The sequence below is a fragment of the Aulostomus chinensis genome, chromosome 19 (genome assembly GCF_037954235.1).
Source record: "Aulostomus chinensis isolate RoL2024-O1b breed Wild chromosome 19, RoL_Achi_v1.0, whole genome shotgun sequence".
Lineage (NCBI taxonomy): Eukaryota > Metazoa > Chordata > Actinopteri > Syngnathiformes > Aulostomidae > Aulostomus > Aulostomus chinensis.
In genome coordinates this window covers 7,083,305-7,103,143 of record NC_141338.1, presented here as the reverse complement: position 1 = coordinate 7,103,143, position 19,839 = coordinate 7,083,305, and the positions used below count along the sequence as shown (strand labels likewise).

The window sequence follows — 19,839 nt, the reverse complement described above, 5'->3', positions numbered from 1 at the left end:
GAACTTAAACCTGTTTCACCTGATTTTTTTTCACCTTTTTTATTGTGAATGTGAGACCAACACTCAGTCATTAGCAGTGGTTTTGGTCTCGGAATCCAAGGGAAATATCTCAGCTGCTGAATACTTTTTCTCTGAAAACAGCTGCCTGCTGAAACTGAAAAAAACATTCCAAGAATGATGAGAGCGAAACAGAACAGGGAAGTTGAGTACTAGACAGTTCAACAATAAGCTTCCTATAAATTTCTGTAAACCTGAGGGTAACGATGGAGTTGAGGAAGCTTTCCCGTATTGTAAATTCTGTGGAATTGCACATCATCATTGTATATGCAACATTGAAGCATATATTGATTATAGTCCTGTACATTATTACAAAAATATGCATGTCAGCAATATACCATGCAGTTTTAATTGGGGTGGGATTGTTTGCTCTGCAGAGTCTTCAGTCTCCATGCTCACTGTTGGAGAGACTGAGGTTACTAAGCAAGGACTTGTTACTGGCGTCGCCCAGCCCTGCAAATACACACAGAACTCTCCCTCCATCCTCTAATTAACCCTCGTGGGGGGGTTGTGTGTGGATGCACATGCACCTCGCCATTGCCTGTTCGGTCATTTTACTATTTTAGTTAGTTAAAAAAAAAACTTTTTTGGTGCCAGTTGCTCCCCCTCGTGCCAGTTTTCTAAATGGCATGTATAGTTTTAAGTTTCTTGGATTCTGTGAGTTGCAGAATCTCCTAAATCCTTTGGTTCAATCTTCTCTTTTTCTCACCTTCCAGATCATTAAGCACAGCGTCTCAAAACAGCCCAGCCTGGAGTGTGAGTAAGTCCAAAAGAGAATCCGACTCATCTTCAGTCGAAGATACTGGCCAAGCGTATGTAGTGGGTAAGTGGCCTGTGAAGGAGGTTTCTGTTCACTGGTGAAGCGCGTCATTAGGGGTACAGGGTTCACTGTACACTGATAACACTCACTAGCAAGTTGAACTCCACTGCTCACTGTGAGAATGGTGACTCACTAAGTTTATACCTTTATTGAATACCTGTACCACAATAAAAGTTCTTTCACATTCTTGCAGCACTGAAGCAAGTCATTACCAGTTTAGAAGTGAGCAGTGAGATCTATCGCAAGAGAGTCACATCATACAATTTTAGATGGAGCTCACCTCTGTGAAAGGTCAACAGTAACTAGGAAATGAAGTTGTCACTTTCTACCTTTAGTACCATCAGTATTTGGTTTGATTTTATTATTCTTATTCATGCCACTGCTGCTGTTGTAAACAAGTTCCTTAATGGTGAAAATTAAGAATTGGGGTCAATACTCTGGCTTCAAATGCCACTATCTGTGTTGGAAACCAGCCAGTCAACAAGTTCTGTAAAAGCTTAAATGAAATGTTTTAAGGTTTTTGTTTCATATTTCATGCTTTGGTTTTGGTGATTGATTATAAGATTTTGCATGAACAGCAGATATGAATCAACAAGAGAAACTCAGTTGGACACAAAACCCATATTTTTTTGGCATCGACAGAGGAAACGGATATGCTATGCTATTAACTGTAATGAATGCTCTATTTTAGAGCATTTATGTAGTGATAATATCCCTTGTGGCTGGGACTGTGTTTATTTTGTTTACTGCACATATGTAAGTATTCAGAAACAAATGCTCTGATCATCCTGGGGCTGTGTTATTAAGTGATACCCATCCTTGCTGTTGTACACATTTTCCTATATTATAATGAGAGGCTTACAAGCAGTTTCTCTTGTTCTGTATGATATATAAATCTAAAGAGCTCACGTAGTATCTTCCATTCCAGGGGTCAGTATGCACAGCTCTTCTGGACCCCCCTCCACCTCAGCCTCTGTTAATGGTGCGTACCTGAATTTCGGTTTTGTTTTGTTTTTTGGGGGGATCATGTCAAAATACAGGAAATATCCTGCTTCTTTCTCCCTCTACTTATTTTAGAATGTTCTTTATCCTCTCATTCTTAATCTGTTGAACCATTTAATGACCATGGTGGTAGAGTTAAGTACAGAAATACAGTACTACCCCCCCCCCACAAAAAACCCTCAGATTTAAATCACAGTTGCATCATGCCAAATTGAGTCTCTGTCCCTCAGTACTTTTCCTTTTCCTTATAGTCAAAAATGTTTATGCCACGTATTTGCTTTTTGTTGCTACAAAATAACAAATTTCCTGTGTGTGTTTGTGTTTCTTGTTTTTTTTTATTTGTTCCACAGATTCACTAAAGAAAAAACTTAATGCCTTACCATCTCCAGAGAGAGAAATCCAATCTGTAAAGCTGAAGAAAGATGTGAAATATGGTTTGGGTAAGGATGTAAATGCCTTTTCCTAAAATAAAAGCTCAGTTTCACGCCATCTATGCTGTCAATTCTCAGCTGTCAGAGTTGACAAGGATTATAAATTGCCTTTAAAGCACATGTGCTCCCCTGATGTTCTGTGTTTGAGTGTGTGTATGTATTTATGTGCTTGGATCTGTCTGTGCTTGTTCTCTAGGGTTCCAGGTCGTCGGTGGGGAGAACTCTGGTCGTATGGACCTCGGGACTATCATTAGCTCCATCACTCCAGGGGGCCCTGCTGATGTCAACGGCTATCTCAAACCTGGTAGGCCAGCGTTTTTGCTACTCTCCTCCTCCCAGATGTTCAAATTCTTGTAATTGGTTTATTATATTTTAGTCACTGCAGAGACGGCAAATGACTGACTTTTGAATTTCTGTCTGGCTAGATTGTTGTGTTGTAACAGCTGTCATGTTGCAGGTGATCGCCTAATCTCTGTGAATGACGTAAACCTCGAAGGACTCTCTCACGCCACCACCGTTGATATCCTCCAACGTGCCCCTGATGACGTGACTCTGGTGGTAGCACAGCCCAAAGAAAGGCTCTACAAAGGTAAAAGCACAGATGTGTTGTTGTTTTTTTTAGTGTTGTGATGTATAAAAGGATGTTACATAAGGAGAGTATCACCTGTGTTTTCTCTTATGCTGTGCAAACACGCTACATGATAACTGGGCCAATTTTGTATCTGATTCAGCCCTACCAACATTCACAAGGGTATTTCTGACTCATGATTGGTTAAAAACAAACAAATCTGGCCGAATGATCTGGGGGGGGTGTAAAGATCCACCCTGCTCACTCAAATGTGCTTTTTAATTAGGATTTTAAATCTTTATGATATCCTCTGTATTCTCTGAGCAGAGCCACAGTAGCCAATTAGAAATCAGCTGACACTTTTGCTAGGCACCAGCGAACATTGTAGCCCTTTAGTCTAGCACTCGCTAGTACAGAGAACTGTATTTTGACAATGGAAATGAGTTAAAACTCACACCCATCTCTCACTGAAGAACCAGGAGGACTGCATCTCTCTGAACATTTTCACATTCAGATGTGTTTGTCCTGCAATTTTTGCTGCTGCATCAGGCAACTACAGTAACTTGGTATTGATAAGATCACATGTGAGATCAAGTGATGCGCTGCTTCCCCTGGCATGATGCACCATTATTTTCAGATTTTGTGATGTGAACCAGATTTAACAATCACTGTTTTATTGCGTGTATACAGTTTTACTTCTTCACTTGTTGACTAATATCCCTGTTTTTGTGACTTGTGCTCCCAGAATCTTCATCAGGCTATGGTCCATATCAAGCCAAGTCTTCAATGATGTCCCATAACTCTGGCCAGAGACAAGAACTAGACTTTGACACGTCATCAGAGGAGCACAGGGCGACGGGAAGCCCAACGCCTCCTCTCCACAGTTCTGCTGCACCATCACCTGCCTCCTCCTCCTCAGTCCATCAGCATTCACACACCAGCCCCAGTTTTCAGGACTCTAAGACAAGCAGTGCTGCTAAGATAAACCAATCTGCTGTTAGTCGGATTCAGCAGTGCCTAGATAGAGCTACAGGTCTTACCACCGTTGCATCCGTTGCCCAACATCATAGACCAGAACTAAATGTGTGCTCAGAGCCTACGCCACCGGCTTTGCCACCCAAAACAAGAAAACCTAAAATCTCAGAAGCTCCCAAAGTCTCTGAGCACTCTGATTGGGGGGATTCAGATATGGATGAGGAGACTTACTCCAGTAGTCAAGAGAAGCTCAAGGTCAAAAAGGTACAGCCGTTATGTGTTTGATGGATTCTTTGCTTTTACAAACCGCAGCACTTGGTAGCCGTCCACGTGTAGGATCTATGATTCAAAACACATGACAGCAATTTGTGCTCGAGGGAAGAATATGAAATCAATTATTGTTTACGAGAACGGTCCTTCCATAAAAACACGTTACAAATGACCTGTCAGATGCTTGGCACAACTAACTGCCTGTTGTTTATAACCTTTGCCTATCATTGCATTTATAATGCCAATGCAAGGCTGTTTTTTTTTTTTACCTGAATTGCATGTCATTCCTGCTAGATTTTCTTCTCAACTGTACCCGGTCCATTTTCCCTCACTCTCCCTTTATCCCTTTTTCTCTCTGCATGTTCCAGCTTGTGATAATTCATCTTAATACCCTGTTCTCTGTTTGCAGGAATACATCACGGAAAATTTAAATGGTAATGCCCCAGGGGTCAATAGTCTCCATCCAGGAGAACTATTTGACATTGAGCTGTCAAAAAAAGATAGCAGCCTGGGCCTAAGTGTCACGGTACTGTTCGGCAAGGTTTTCATCCTCTCTTTGTTTTGCCCCCACCCCACCCCACCCCCCCACCCCCCCCCTCTTCAGTTTTATCTTCGTGTGTGTTCATGTGTGGCTTGGTTTGGTTTGGTTTCCTCATGCTGAATGTTGCAGAAACATTCTCCACCTCCTTCTCTCTGCATGCTACATTTATTCATCCAATAAGGCTTTCTACGAGATGTAATTAAGGCAGCTGGTCAATAACCCCTCTGTCGGCTACCTAGGTATTTGATTTAGTGCCACTAATGTCATTTCTCTTTCAGGGTTTTTAAACTCCTTATTGTTTAACATGGGTTAATATACACTTAACAACATCTAATAACAAATCACTTGACTGTGTGTCTTCAGTCGCACATTGCTGTCATATACAGGTGTGAGTTTGGAATGATGTTTGATTGAGTTTGTTGTCGTAGTCGTATGTATTTTGAAATAACCATTAAACGAATACTAAACTACATATCCAGACTATCACCACCACATGGGCACTGAACATAAATGCCCATGGTCTCTGATCATTTAGATTTAACACATCATTTTCTCTATAACATCTCATTGGAGGGTTTTAACTTTTAACCAAATCATGATCATGAAATGATAAATATTGTTGTTCTTTGAACTGTTGCATTAGAAATACACCAGTCAACCAACAAAAAGCAAGCTGAACATGCATTTCACAAATGTTGACCAGGTGAATAATTATAATAATAATTCTCCACAATGGCCTCTGAGTACGTAGTTTGCTGTAAAGTTTTTAATGTTTTGTTTCATCACAAAGTTATTGGTTACAAATGGAGAGCAAACATCTGGGTCTAAGGGAATCATTTACCACTGATTCTAATCTCACAATGCTTGAAGAGCCAGAAATGGCAAAAATGCTTAATCTGCTCACATCTGTAAGGTTGCACTCCCAAATATTTATTATACACTTTATTATTGAAGTGACAAATGATTGACAGATCTTCATTTTTGTTTTCTCAGAAATTACTGTCACATAAAGGGGTTTTCAAAGTCTGTTACAGCAATTTGAGAATATGCAAATCAGTCTGATCATTTAATATCAATTTACAGGAATGTTTGGCTTCCATTGGTTTTGTCTTCTAAATTCATATACATGGAGAATCTGTCATTTCTAAGCATACAGGATGGATAAAGTATTTATCATTTAACAATTCATTTGAAATGAAACCCTCCTCACTGCCGTCCTTCCCAATATGTACACATACAACTGCTCTCTATTTGAATAACTATAACTAAAGTGCTGTGTCACTTTCCAAGGGAGGAGTTAATACAAGTGTTCAACATGGAGGCATCTACGTCAAAGCCATCATACCGAAAGGTGCTGCTGAGCTGGATGGAAGGATACAGAAAGGTGATGGCATTAACTCTGTTGTACAGTAAAATTAGACGTATCTGGTTTAGATATTTGACCACTCTGTGTTTGTTCTGTGTTCAGGTGATCGTGTGGTGGCTGTCAACGGAAATAGTCTGGAGGGAGCCACTCATCAGCAGGCAGTCGAGGCCCTCAGGGACACGGGGCAGGTGAGGGATGACATGTACCATGAGCACAGTGCTGACGAGCTGTTTCCACCTGGCTGGTTAATAGTTCTAATTGAATCATATCCCCCATCAGACCGTGCACTTGTTGCTGGAGAAGGGTCATCCGCCTGCAGACAGAGTCCACGCTCCCCTAACGCCTCAGTGCACGCCACCATACACTGGCAGCCACCGAGACCAGACCAAGAACAAAGAGCAGCCGCGGCAGATCCAAGACAAACCAGAGTATAGCTTTGTCACTAAAGGTGAGGCAACATGTTTTTCCTGTTAAGATTATTAAGCTTGCGAGGCTCTGCATGATAGTTACAAACCATATCTACACCCCAAGTTCATCTAATGGCATAAGGATGGTGATGAAGATAATCAGGAAATCATTTTGGCCTCATACATCGTAATTGTGCTCTGCAAACCCCCTTTGTTCTCTCCAAACAAAGTGACTTGCTGTCGGTAATCTCATTTGAAGGAAAATGAGCATGTGTGTACAACCCATTAGCTGCACATTACTCCCTATTCAGAGCACACCGGCTGGTCTGGATGTAGAAAATTAGTTGAGAGCTTTCCTAGAAAAAGGAGTTTTGACTTTGACTTCTGCTCATTAATGAGAAGCCTCAGCAGCTGCATGGATCTGGGTAATTCGCTGCCTCTCCTTCCAGTGCATCTGTCAGTCACTGTTCCTCCAGTTTATGGTATAAGTGACATAGCTACAGTTAACAGCTGACAGATTACTTATGTGTTTCTTTTTACTCAGTCCGGTTGTTTGTAGTTTTTATGTTGTGATGGTGATGGAATATAATGACTGAAGCCCCACGATGGCATGGTAAAATCAGTTATGGTGGATACAACGTGCTTTTCAGCGACTCGTTCAAATAAAAAAAGATTTGCTCATTCGTTTCCAAATTCATTCTTACTAATCATAGTTTTGATTTCAGCTGTAAAGCCACCATGAACATGTTTTTCATTGTAAACTACTTTCTCCTTCTGTCCAAGAACCTATTGGTTCGTTTCTAAATCCATAATCCACAACAACTCCTCGTCTTTGTCCCCACAGAAAATGTTTTTGAAGTGTGTCTGCTGAAGAACACATCAGGGTTGGGCTTCAGCTTCAGTCGAGAGGAGAACATCCCTGATGAACCCCCCGGCTCCAGCATGGTGCGAGTTAAAAAATTGTTTCCTGGCCAGCCAGCTTCAGAGAGCGGTCGCATTAATGTGGGCGACGTCATCCTACGGGTCAATCAAACATCCCTCAAAGGACTCTCACAACATGTATGGGAGATGTCTCTTTCTGCTGGACCTTGGCTTCAAGTTGGACCAGAATATTATTTGTAATTTATACTTCATCTGTGTGTCCTTGTGCCGCTCCTTGGCTGCTACTAGGAGGTGATATCAGCCCTGCGTGGAACGGGACAGGAGGTGACTTTGCTCCTCTGTAGACCTGAACATGGTGTTCTTCCTGAGTTGGACACCTCAGCTTTGGTGAGATTTTCCAAAAATCATCCTACATTTGCAAGAGTAAGTCATGACTCTTTTTATTCCTAAATGTGTGTGGAATTTTAAAGTAATTGTCATTCTTCCCAGACGCCAATGCCGTCACCCCGAAAAGTTCCGGTCACTCAGACAGAGCCCAGCCTGACCTTAGAAAGGACCAACTCTCCTCCTGGTCCAACAGCCAAAATGAGCCTGGGCCCTGTGGAAGATCTTCTGGAGAGGCTGCAGCTGAAAACCCCTGGCAGACAAAACAGCTACAGCGACAGCACTGATGGTGACGAGGAGGTGGAGGAAGCTTTCAGCCCCAGTGCCCTGGAGCACAGCCGACAGACTTGGGATCGTAGTGTCTACCAGACTCCCAGCAGCAACCTGGGACTGGGATGTTATGACAGCCCTGGTCAGCTGGACGACACAGTCCACTCAGCTTTCTACTCCCCAAACTTGTCAATGACGAGATCAGACCTCAGCAAGAGGTAACCTATCAGGCCAAATACTCGTCATACTTGCATCGCTGCTGTTTCCTGATATCTTGTGTAATCAGCTTTATTGGTGTTTGGCCAGGTGTCCCCCATCCCCTGGGAGTCAGCAGTCTTCTCTCTTGCTTGTGGTATCCCCCCCCACTGCCCCAAGCCCAGATCCCTTGCCTCCCCCTCTGCCTCTGCCCTTAAACCTCATCACTTCTGGCAATGGTCAGGATATGGATGAACTTGTCCCGGTAAGGAAGCTCTCAGGGTAGGAAGTGATCTTATTTAGAGGCAGAGTGAAACCTGTGACTGAGATCCTTCTCTGTTGTTAGGAAGTAGAGCTAAAGGTCTCTTTGTTGAAGTCGGAAAAAGGCAGCCTGGGCTTCACACTCACCAAAGGTAGTGATCACGGATGTTACATCCACGACATCGTCCAAGACCCAGCCAAAGGAGATGGGCGACTCAGACCTGGGGACAGAATGATCATGGTGAGTGTTCAATCCATATCACTCCTTCTAGTCATAACCTTTGTTGGTGGTGACTTCATTCCACCAAGTGTGATTGGGTCTTTTTTGGTCATTTAACAGCAGAGTAAATCAGTTGTGTATTTTTCTATCTGCAGGTGAACCTAACAGACGTGACCAATATGGGCCACACTGAGGTGGTGGATCTTGTGCGTGCAGCCCCTCGGTTGGTTGACTTGGTTGTAGGGAGGGTCCTGGATGCACCCAAGCCCCCCATAGAAGCCCACCTTTTGCCTGACATCTGGTTCAAGAACATCCATGAACCACTGGGTAAGAACCAGCCCTCTCTAAACATCTTTGAGACAATACTTGAGGTTTGTTCTTCACCTGCAGGTTCCATTAATCCTTACTCAGGTTTGGTGCTGGATGGTGGCAGCAACAGCGTGTATGGGGTCTTATTTGTGAAAGACATCTTGACAGGATCCCTGGCTGCTGAGGAGGGCAGTCTGAAACCACTTGACATAATTCACTACATCAATGGGGCCCCCACCCAGGACCTCACCCTCAGTGAGAGCACCAGACTGCTGGCGCTATCCCTCAATGACCTGGCGCTCAAAGCTACTAGGTACTAGAGTGTTTATACAGGAAGTTAGTTTTACCTAAAGATAACTGTCATATTTTCCTTCTGATTAGTCCTTGACTGGTTTTCTCTGGTTTAAAGGGATGGGAAACCTGTTTCTCCTGCGCAGAAAAATGTTTCTTTTCTCAACAACAATATTAGCCCCAATATTTCATCTGGCATCAATGGTACGTGTAATAGTACAGACATCACCAGTGAATAATGTGTCTATTCCTATAATTCCATCTCAGTGTTTAAATGGCTAACAAGTATGATACTGATTGTCTTTAAGGGTTTCTGAAAACAGAAGATCCAAGAGAGACAGAGTGTCTCACTGCACTTTGTCCTTTAGAGGTACGATCAAAGACACATATTTGTATGTTCCTGCTCAATATATGTTGCTTTGGTGGGATTTGAAGTTTTCAATCACTAACTTGAAGACAATGTTTTTAATGTGAAGGAGGACATCATAAAGCTGGATCTGGAGAAGCCCCCCTCAGGTGGTCTGGGTTTCTCAGTGATTGGGGGGGAAAGGGGCATCTTTGTCAAGTCTATAACACCAGGAGGAGTAGCAGAGTCCTCAGGCCAGCTCCAAGTGGGAGACCGGCTGCTGAAAGTGAGCGATGGACATGTACATCACTGACAATTAAATTATTCATACTTTGCTTTTTGTTTTGTTTTTCATCTAAAAGTAGAAAAATTGATTGACGGTGGAGAGTCTCTCTGAAAACACAGCAGTCATGTCTGTCTCTTTCTTGCAGGTGAATGAGGAACCAATGACAGGTGTGTCCCACACCAAAGCTGTCACCACCATCCGTAAAGCTAAAGGTCTGGTACACCTTATAGTGTCCAGACCGCCAGACCAGAACCCCAACACATACCTGGCCTATCTGCCCATCAATGCTGACAAGTGCAACGGAAACACTGGTACATCCATTTATAGTCACGCATGAGCTCTGTCTGGTACTTGCCTTTTCAGGGTAATGTTGTGACTCGTCTTCCTATATTGACCTTCTGCCTACATGTTGCTCTCAGATGTGAGCGAGGACAGTGGAGTGAAGACCAAGCTGGGTAGTCCACACGACGAGTTAAAATCTGGCAGCTTCCCTCCTATACCACCAATAGGTATGTCAGCTGAAAATCTCAACACTGTTGATAAGTTTAAATGGTGGAATTTTACAAAATTATCTCCATGCTTCACAGACTATGACGATGGTCCGCTGGAGCAGGTAAGAAACGCTGAGCATAGCGGCGAGCTCTCGGAGGACACAGACTGTGATGGTTCGTCATTGCCTGAAGACTCTCCTGAGGTACGAATGAAATACACTGGTTGTACAAGCCACAATTGTATATTCATGCGCTTGGTAAGAATTCAGCTTTCTGGGCTTTTAATATTCATGGGGGAGGGAGTTAAATTTCCTTTGACCAAGTGTCAGCCATTTCTGTTCTTTGTACAAAGCCTTTTCCTTGCGTGGACTCATGGACGTCAGTTATGCAGGAAATAAAAATTTAATCTTGGATTCATCGCACCGCTATTCAGGCACAACTTTTATTGCCAGATTATTATTTTTGAAATTTTGTTTGTAATTCTTTCATAATTTAGAGTTCTCGGAAAGTGGAATGGCATGAGGAGAGTGTGGACGATCCAGGGAATGAAAAGTATGGTTTTACTTTTGGAACACACACCCGTCACAGTAATGAGCTCAGTGTATTCATGCCCCCTCACTGTTAATGTCCTATCACCAGCTATCTGCAAATGAGTGCTGGGCAGCCGGAGGAAGATGAAATCACATGGGGAAGTGATGAACTTCCGATTGAAAACATGACCTCCAAATCAAGGAATGGTAAGAGTGATGTGGTCGATGAGCTTTGGGGAATTTTGACTTTGGTTGTTGATGATAGACGGGTTATTCGGGGGCAGTTATTTTATAGCACCTTTCATTTAACTCGTTCATCTCATTGTCATTTAAAACGCTTTTATAGTGTTATAAATATGGTTAAAGTTGTTTTTTTAATTTGTTTGTTTTAATAAGTAATTATGGTCGCTCATTTTGTTTTTCTCCAGACGGCCCAATCATCACAGAGGATGAGCTGACATCTTTACCCCTGGTGAAGGTGGTTCCTGATGGCCAGTACACTGGTCCGAAGCTCAACACCGTGGTCCGCATGATTAGGGGGCTTCTGGAACAGAAAGTTCCCCTGCAGGAGTTTGAAGTGAGAATCTCTAATCTTGGGTCGCATTACGCGTTGATCATTGCCGATGAATTCATTGTAATTATTTCTGTTCTCCTCCCACGCAGAATCTTCAAAATCTGCAACCCCTGGATGACTGTTTGATAGGTCAGACGAAGGAGAACAAGAAGAAGAACCGCTATAAGAATATTGTCCCCTGTAAGAAAACACACAAATCTGTATTTATGTCTGGACAAAAGACTTGAGGAGGCGCTTTTTTTTTTTTTTTGATCGTACACTCACATTACATGTAGCGTATGGACCTGTTCTAATAAATTTGATGTCATTTGTGTACCTACATTGTCCTTTCCCTAGTTGACACAACTCGGGTGGTGCTCGGCAAAGATGGCGGCTACATCAACGCCAACTTCATCAAGATGCCAGTGAAGGATGAGAACTTCATGTACATCGCCTGTCAGGGACCCTTACCCACCACTCTGGGGGACTTTTGGCAGATGGTTTGGGAGCAGAAGTCCAATGTGATCGCCATGATGACCCAGGAAGTGGAAGGAGGCAAAGTGAAATGTCAGCGCTACTGGCCAGACACCCCGAGGACGGCTGAGATGGTGGACGACAGGTTACAGATTACACTGATCAAAGACCAATATCTGGACAACTTTGTCATCCGGCTCATCGAGGTCAAAGACACACAGGTGACATTTTACATCAATTCAATCGTTGTTGTAGTTATTTTTAACTTAAAAACACCACAATAACATTAGATTTTTGTTTCATACTCAGACCAATGAAATTCAACATGTGACTCATCTAAACTACGTGGGATGGCCCGACCATGGAACACCCTCACAGCCGGAGCAGCTGCTCACCTTCATTTCCTACATGAGGCACGTTCATCGATCAGGACCAATAATCACACACTGCAGTGCAGGAATCGGGCGATCAGGAACCCTCATCTGTATAGATGTGGTCCTGGGTCTCATCAGTAAAGATGCTGATGTAAGTATGAAATTTACATTCTTTTTTTTCTTCTTCTTCTTCTTCTTCTTCTTTTTTTTTGCACGGTGGTGCAACGGTTTGCACTGTCGCCTCACCACAAGAAGGTTCTGGGTTCGAGTCCCGGCTCGAGGGATCTTTCTGTGTGAGTCTACATGTTCTCCCTGTTCCTGTGTGGGTTCTCTCTGGTACTCCAGCTTCCTCCCACAGTCCAAACACATCAAGACGGGACGAGGCTGATTGATACTCTAAATTGACCGTAGGCGTGAATGTGAGTGTGAATGGTTGTCTGTCTCTATAAGTTGGCTCTGCGATGGAACAGCACAAAGAGATTTTTCAGTAAGGATTAGAAACTTATTGTTGTCTCTGCCCTATTTAATGTCTTTTTGTCACCCGTTCTCTTGACTTGTGCTGCTGTGGCATTTGAATTTCCACAATGGGATCAATAAAGTATTATCATATCTTATCTTAAACAATTGAAAAAGATATTTTATTCGGGGACATGCGAAATGCACTGATGGTCTGCAATATGAACTGTTAGGATAAATTCAACCCTAAAAGAAATCCATCTGGTCAATTGAAGCAGCTACATTGACCTTGTTAGTGAAAAAAGCACACAAAATGATATTTTTTCATAGTTGGTCTGTTGTTGTTCTTTTGTTCCCGAGTCAGGTAACACCGTGGTCCTCGAGGCATTCAGAAAGACAGAAACTCCACAGAACCGGCCCTGCTTTTGCTTTGTTGGGGCAGAACAAACTGAACTGGTGTAGCAGGCTGAAAACCTGCCCCGCCACGCTGATGTCACATATGGCAGGGGGTTTTTGGCGTCACTGTCAAGACTTCCATCAAAGAAATTCTCTCAAGCATTTTCTTAACCTGCACTGATCTATAAAATAGATTATCTCGCCATGCATAGAACAGCATGCAGGCACGAATAACTGAAATATATAACTGAATATCTATGAAAGCCAGATACGGTTAATTAAAAAAAAAAAACAGTTCATTAATCAGCCAGACTCAGCTGACGTTGGTGTGTGAACCTCTGGTTGATAATCATACTCTGACATACTTTGTTTTGCAGTTTGACATTTCAGATGTGGTCAGAAACATGAGACTTCAGAGACAGGGAATGGTCCAGACTGAGGTGATTATTCATATTTGGTAACTTTGTTTTGATCGTCCTTTGATTTTACTTACATTTATTAATACACCTTTTTGTCTTGTTTTTTTTTACAGGACCAATATATTTTCTGCTACCAAGTGATCCTCTATGTCCTGAGATGCCTTCAAGCGGAGGAGAACATCTCTGGATCGTAGATTATCAGTCGCGTGGACGTTTGCTGACTGTTTCAAAAGAGCAGAACGAACGGATGAGAGCTGACCGAGGCAGAAATTGCCAAATTACACTACATGTTTTTAAATACCTTAAAATATTCAATTCCTTGAGAGTCGATTCCTTTAAAGAAGTCTATATTTTTTATGTTTGCTTTTTGAGTTCTCGTTCTTTGGCTGCTACTCCCTTTCAATGCATTTATGAGAACTGCTGATTGTATTTTTTATTGTCACCTACAAGAGAACAGTAATGTTTATTTTCCAAATTTCTTGGATATCCTAAAATTATTATGAAATGACAGAATTACTTCATATTTTATGTGGAACAAACTTGTACTTGTCTATTTTGATGCTGGAACATGGCTTGACAGAATACTATTTCAGTATTTGCTTTGCTCACTGCCTGAGGTAAGTCATGAAATTAAAAGTGTACATATTCATCTCCTGAAAATAAACTGGATACGTTTTAAATGTAGATGTAAAGGGTTTTTTTGGGGGGGGGTGTTGTTTTATTTTTATTTTTTGTTTATTTTAGTAAGGGTCAAACATTTTCTTTGTATTTGTATCACTTTGGATCATATCACCTTTTAATATACAGAAGAAAATAATTTGTCAGCCTCATGTTAACATTCAGGGTGTGTTAAAGAGTTTCAGATGTCATGTATAGAAATTTATATGGCTTATTCCAGCTTTTTGAATATTTAAACCACTGAAAAGTATGAATGAGGGATGAGAGGAATGATTATGAAGGTGCAGGATGATCAACAAACCGATAAATTTAAACTGGATTGTGGACTGGATCGAGTCCAGTGAAAATTGGGCAACTGACTATTATTTTTCTTAAAAATTGAGCACATACACACTACAAACACTTACACACGTATAATAGATTAAGAAAGGTTTTTCTGTTGAGACTGGGTGAGAGTTATGATGTATACTTAGTCTCAGGAAAGACTGAACAAGCGGAAACTTCCTTGCCCGACAGTTACCATGGAATCATATTTTGCAGGAATTTGTGTGACTGCCCTTCTCTGCTCAGTAACTGACCCCAAGTTGTCAGATGGAGCCACGTGATTGGCTGCAGATGGTTGGATGAGTTGACAGGAGAGATAGACTGTGTTATACCCGTTTCGCCACTATGTGGTGCCAAACCCTTACCCATTGTAAACATTGGACTTTACTGGCTGTTCTGTTTCCCAGTTAAATGAAATAAAGCTTATATTGGTCAATCTGGTGGACACCTTCTCTTTTCTTTTGTCTTTTCTTAATTTAGGTGCCGGTCTGATATGCAAGAGTCACAACACTGAGTCCAAACACCGAAACATTCGAGTCTCACATCAGACAGAATCACAGTTTCATCGTTATTAACGGACTTTCTTTAGTACTGAGTGAGGTTTGGTAAAGTTATAAAGAGATGACAATGAAGACAGCAAAAGAACATTTTCAAACCCTGTTTTTGTGTATTTTGATAGATCGTTTTTCCAGCATGGCAACTTGTAGACAAAATGTGTGTTCATAAACGCAAAAAAGCAAAAGACAAAAAGAAAATCATTGCATTCAGGCGGACGTTACGACACAGGCGGAAGTGACGTAGAAATCCAAGGTAATGGCAGCGCACACATTTGCCACGCTTGCCTTATAAAAAAAAAAATATTGTTTGGTGCTTTCGTTCGTATTTTAAGCCCACATTAAACCTCCAACATGTCAGGACGACAAAGCAACAAACTTCCCAACAACCTGCCACAACTGCAGAATCTTATCAAACGAGACCCGCCGTCCTACGTGGAAGAGGTAAGTGTTGTTAGCCAAGAATGCTAACGTTGATAGTCAGCAGACGAGTTGTCTGTGGCTTATGTCCTCCTGCTACATCAGTGTACCGCAGCATTGAGCCAGTAGAGGTTGTGTCTGGTCCTCCACCAGTTTCTGCAGCAGTACCGGCACTACCAGTCCAACGTTCAGATCTTCAGACTGCAGCCTGACAAACCCAACAAGGAGCTGGGAGACCTCGTCATGTTCCTCGCGCAGGTAACGTGTCCATTGGTGCTTCTGTAGCAACGATTGTGTCCTTCGTGTGTCTTAGTGTTGAACCGTGTAGGTGTCCCGCAGGTCGGCCACTGCTACCTGCAGCACCTGTCAACCTTCCCACAAGAGCTGAGCGAGTTACTACTGAGTCACCACACAGTCTTAGAGCCAGACCTGAGAATGGTGAGCGGGATCTGTTTGTCCATAACGGGATGTTCATCATAACTGAAACACTTGACTGTTGTTGCTTATGCTCTATTATTTGTATCTGTTTTACTTGTCAGACCTTCTGCAAAGCGCTGATTCTCTTGAGAAATAAAGACCTGATCAACCCCTCTGGTCTCCTGGAGCTCTTCTTTGAGCTGCTGCGGTGTCACGACAAACTGCTCCGAAAGGTTGGAGAACTCCAACAGCTTTCCTTTTAATATCGGCACTCCGAGGGCTGCGTGATTTTGAGAAACTTCCTAAGTGCAACTGTTTTGACAGATACTGTGATCGCGATCTGTGACATAAGAGGGATTGTTCTTTCTTTTTACATCTTTATCATTTTTATAGAAAAACCCAATCAAATGTTTTGGGTGTAATTTTTGTGTGGATCTGGTCAAATAAAGTTTTCTTAGGTCTGGAGGCTGGACATCTCTTGGTACCCCAGTAATCAATTTAAAATGGTATTTTGACACATGTCCCAAATCACGCTGCTTTATTTCACCCTAACAAATATCTAGATTCAGGTATATGTAGAACAACACAAGCATAAATACATTCCTGCATGAATAAATGTAGAGATACAGAACTAATTCAAGACCAGACTGTATCTATTTTTCATAAACTTATGGATTTATTCAGTTACGTTTATTCAAGCCTGTGTGTTTATTTGTCTTTTTTTAAGGGTTTTATTCTGATCTTGAGGCGATAACAAACACGTCTTTCCTGTCTCTGCAGACGTTATACACTCACATTGTGGCAGATATCAAAAACATCAATGCTAAGCACAAAAACAACAAAGTTAACACAGTAAGTATTTCTGCACACGCACTTCATGCAACTCAAACTTACATATATTTAGGAGCAGCTCTTTTAAATTGTCACCGTTGGGTTGTTTTGCCATGTCGTTCATTTCAGACTTTACAGAACTTCATGTACGTCATGCTGAGGGACCGTAATCCCATTGCGGCAAAGATATCTTTAGACGTGATGGTGGAGCTCTACAAAAGAAACATTTGGTGAGTTTCCTTATTTATTCCATCATTATTTAGTCCACAGGTGTCAAACTGGTCCAGTAAAGGCCGTGTGGCTGCAGGTTTTCATTCCAACTGAACAAAAGCAACACCTGATTCTTCTTAAATCAACCAAGCTTTGTCCACACAGCTCATTTGTTGGATCAGGTGTTGCTTTTGCTTGGTTGGAATGAAAACCTGCACCCACACCAGCCCTTTACTGGATCAGTTTACACCCCTGACTTAGTCCAAAGAAATTCTCAGTGTTGGTTTATTCTCGTTTGTGTGTTTCCGTCACAGGAATGATGCCAAAACCGTGAATGTCATTACAACAGTGTGCTTCTCCAAGGTGACAAAGGTGTGTTTCTCCTATTTGGGGCTTTCACTGCTAGCTGGAAACATTGGCTAGCCTCTAGCATTGACATTTCTTGACTTATCTGATCACAGTCTTTAAAGTTGTATGACTTCAGTCAGGACACGTTGAGATCTGAACCCTCAGTCAGATGTTCAGGCTGCATGCTTTGAGCAGCAGGAACACAAACGTTCCCAGGGTCGCCTACTCAGCTGATGTCCTCTGTGGCGGTGTTTTCTCACGCACACGCCAGCAGCAGTATAAACATGGTCTGGTGGGACATTGAAGGGATAGAAATTTCAATTTGGATCCAAGCAGGAGCCAGTAATTAGTTGCAGAATGTAAACCGATGGATTTCAAATGATTCCCAACCTTATTCCAGAATGAAGGCGAGTGTTTCTCCTCCGCAAGCTGTTTTTCAACATGACGGTCAGCTAGCACGTCTCTTTGAGTGTCACAGAGCAAGTAAACATATATTTAGCTCGGGAAATGCTCAGTTAACAATGAAAAGAATGTGTTTATTTAGTAATTAATGTTTGTTTGTTTGTTTTTTTACCATTTTTGAGTCGAAAACTGGAATACGTATGAACCTGAATCAGTCAGGTTCAAATGACACTGAACCCTTGTTGTGGGTTTTTGGACTAAGAGTTTTCATTTCACGCCCTCTTGTTGAAAGTCCCTCCAGCGATTCAAGTCCAAATAGATAGCGGTCCGAACAAGATTGTGTTTGATTTGGCCCGCGTTTCTCATATTTTTCATGCTTTAACTCCTGTGACGTTGCACACCAAAAGGCGCTTTAATAGATGAATACTTTTGTTGACCTACTTACTTTTCTGGCTGTGTAGATCCTCGTAGCTGCTCTTAAATTCTTCTTGGGCACAGATGAAGATGAGAAGAATGATAGTGACTCCGAATCAGAGGCAAGTACGCAAAGATAAAAGTGGAACTTAATAATCTTGTGGTGTAATTTCAAAGCAAAGCTATAACGGGTTGTTTTGTTAAGGCTGTGTTTTGCTCCTCCAGGCAGAGGGCCCGTCGGCAAGAGACCTGATGGTGAGATACTCCACCGGCAAGAAAACCTCAAAAAACAAGAAGAAGATGGAAAAGGCGATGAAAGTCCTCAAGGTACGTCTCCTGAATCCCAGACAGAGGCGGGACGGACCTTTTAGAATTTAGCTTCTCCTCAAAGTAACTATTCTCACTGGTGTATTTCCTGGGTAGAAACACAAGAAAAAGAAGAAAGCTGAGGTGTTCAATTTCTCAGCAATCCACCTCATCCACGACCCTCAAGGTAGGCGGCTCGCTCCTCGTTCCCCCCACAGCTGCAGTGCGCCGAGGCTTTCATTGTTCTCTTGTCTGAAACTTTACTTCCAGATTTCTCAGAGAAACTCCTGAAGCAGTTAGAAGAGTCTAAAGAGCGCTTTGAGGTGAAGATTATGATGATGGAGCTCATATCCAGACTGGTTGGAATTCATGAGGTAAGTGACGGTGGCTTAAAACTGGTGACTGATGTGAAACTATGAAAATTGGTTTAAAGACTAATGCTGGTGGCTGTGAGAATAATACATTTTTTTTCCCCCTTCAGCTCTTCCTCTTCAATTTTTATCCCTTCATCCAGAGGTTTCTTCAGCCCCACCAAAGAGGTAAACGGCTGTGCATCCTGCCTGAGTTGCAGTGACCGGCGCCATTGCAAAGGCCAGCTCAATCGATCCATCGCGTTTTTGAAAATCCCCATCAAGATATTTGCACTAAATGCAGCAGACAAGGAAGCAGATCATATATCAGATGGCAGCCGTCTTACCTTCCCACCGAAAGAACCCAACAGACCTGCCGTGTTTGTGACTCAGCTCTTCAGCAAAACTTGTTACGTTCAGTGTGTCCGAGTTTAGGAGTTCGTTGTCGTTTCCCATAGCAAGGAACAAAAAGTGGAACAGGCAGAGAATCCTGACTGGAAAAACTGCCCAATGGCAGGCTTATAGCCTCAGTGTTGAGGTGTACTAGATAAATTGCACCTCTTAGGAATAGAATCGATCTATATTTTTTTTTCATCTTTGAACTTCGAGTAGTCAAGGCATAAGAAAAACTGCGAGTGGTCTTTGGAAACTGAAACAATAGAGCTGTTTATTTGCTAATAGAAGGAGGAAGTGTCCCTTGCAAGGTTTAATGAGGTGTGTGGACTGATGGTGTCACCACCCACGACACGGTGTTGCCAGGTCTGAACCGCGCCAGAGACGCATTCTGACATCCTTTTCTGTCGCCTTCATAGACGTCACAAAAATTCTCCTGTGCGCCGCCCAGTCGTCCCATCAGCTTGTCCCCCCTGAGGTACGCTCCCACCATCGGACCTTTTCCTCTTGTAAACACACGCCACACACACACACGTCCCATTGTAACTGTTGACACGCTTCCACCCGTGCAGATCATTGAACCTGTCATCATGACCATCGCCAACAACTTTGTGACTG

General features: G+C 42.5%; 2 protein-coding genes across 4 annotated transcripts in view; both read left to right on the top strand.

Moving 5' to 3' along the window:
- Positions 1 to 14,254, top strand: part of ptpn13 (protein tyrosine phosphatase non-receptor type 13) — a 46,824-nt gene extending 32,570 nt beyond the window's left edge. The window contains exons 19-49 of one of the 3 annotated variants that reach the window (XM_086188491.1): positions 774 to 880; positions 1,806 to 1,859; positions 2,230 to 2,319; positions 2,507 to 2,614; positions 2,768 to 2,899; positions 3,624 to 4,117; positions 4,533 to 4,649; positions 5,955 to 6,048; positions 6,133 to 6,218; positions 6,310 to 6,478; positions 7,282 to 7,496; positions 7,608 to 7,706; positions 7,809 to 8,191; positions 8,280 to 8,433; positions 8,515 to 8,670; positions 8,805 to 8,976; positions 9,061 to 9,271; positions 9,368 to 9,453; positions 9,558 to 9,619; positions 9,726 to 9,881; positions 10,027 to 10,192; positions 10,301 to 10,390; positions 10,469 to 10,575; positions 10,869 to 10,924; positions 11,012 to 11,109; positions 11,331 to 11,479; positions 11,566 to 11,656; positions 11,813 to 12,150; positions 12,239 to 12,454; positions 13,533 to 13,595; positions 13,688 to 14,254. In XM_086188491.1, coding sequence (XP_086044617.1) covers positions 774 to 880; positions 1,806 to 1,859; positions 2,230 to 2,319; positions 2,507 to 2,614; positions 2,768 to 2,899; positions 3,624 to 4,117; positions 4,533 to 4,649; positions 5,955 to 6,048; positions 6,133 to 6,218; positions 6,310 to 6,478; positions 7,282 to 7,496; positions 7,608 to 7,706; positions 7,809 to 8,191; positions 8,280 to 8,433; positions 8,515 to 8,670; positions 8,805 to 8,976; positions 9,061 to 9,271; positions 9,368 to 9,453; positions 9,558 to 9,619; positions 9,726 to 9,881; positions 10,027 to 10,192; positions 10,301 to 10,390; positions 10,469 to 10,575; positions 10,869 to 10,924; positions 11,012 to 11,109; positions 11,331 to 11,479; positions 11,566 to 11,656; positions 11,813 to 12,150; positions 12,239 to 12,454; positions 13,533 to 13,595; positions 13,688 to 13,768 — 4,600 coding nt within the window. In that variant the 3' untranslated portion in view covers positions 13,769 to 14,254. Of the gene's footprint in view, positions 1 to 773; positions 881 to 1,805; positions 1,860 to 2,229; positions 2,320 to 2,506; positions 2,615 to 2,767; positions 2,900 to 3,623; positions 4,118 to 4,532; positions 4,665 to 5,954; positions 6,049 to 6,132; positions 6,219 to 6,309; positions 6,479 to 7,281; positions 7,497 to 7,607; positions 7,707 to 7,808; positions 8,192 to 8,279; positions 8,434 to 8,514; positions 8,671 to 8,804; positions 8,977 to 9,060; positions 9,272 to 9,367; positions 9,454 to 9,557; positions 9,620 to 9,725; positions 9,882 to 10,026; positions 10,193 to 10,300; positions 10,391 to 10,468; positions 10,576 to 10,868; positions 10,925 to 11,011; positions 11,110 to 11,330; positions 11,480 to 11,565; positions 11,657 to 11,812; positions 12,151 to 12,238; positions 12,455 to 13,532; positions 13,596 to 13,687 lie in introns of all 3 variants that reach the window. The other 2 variants (XM_086188490.1, XM_086188492.1) reach the window with 2 other exon arrangements.
- Positions 14,255 to 15,351: 1,097 nt separating this feature from the next.
- The window catches only part of sdad1 (SDA1 domain containing 1), a 7,116-nt gene continuing 2,628 nt past the window's right edge, over positions 15,352 to 19,839 (top strand). The window contains exons 1-14 of the mRNA XM_086187063.1: positions 15,352 to 15,574; positions 15,704 to 15,808; positions 15,890 to 15,988; positions 16,090 to 16,200; positions 16,748 to 16,819; positions 16,928 to 17,028; positions 17,323 to 17,380; positions 18,220 to 18,298; positions 18,402 to 18,499; positions 18,596 to 18,665; positions 18,749 to 18,852; positions 18,960 to 19,017; positions 19,641 to 19,699; positions 19,794 to 19,839. The exon at positions 19,794 to 19,839 is cut by the window's right edge and continues 31 nt beyond it. Coding sequence (XP_086043189.1) covers positions 15,485 to 15,574; positions 15,704 to 15,808; positions 15,890 to 15,988; positions 16,090 to 16,200; positions 16,748 to 16,819; positions 16,928 to 17,028; positions 17,323 to 17,380; positions 18,220 to 18,298; positions 18,402 to 18,499; positions 18,596 to 18,665; positions 18,749 to 18,852; positions 18,960 to 19,017; positions 19,641 to 19,699; positions 19,794 to 19,839 — 1,150 coding nt within the window. The 5' untranslated portion in view covers positions 15,352 to 15,484. The remainder of the gene's footprint in view (positions 15,575 to 15,703; positions 15,809 to 15,889; positions 15,989 to 16,089; positions 16,201 to 16,747; positions 16,820 to 16,927; positions 17,029 to 17,322; positions 17,381 to 18,219; positions 18,299 to 18,401; positions 18,500 to 18,595; positions 18,666 to 18,748; positions 18,853 to 18,959; positions 19,018 to 19,640; positions 19,700 to 19,793) is intronic.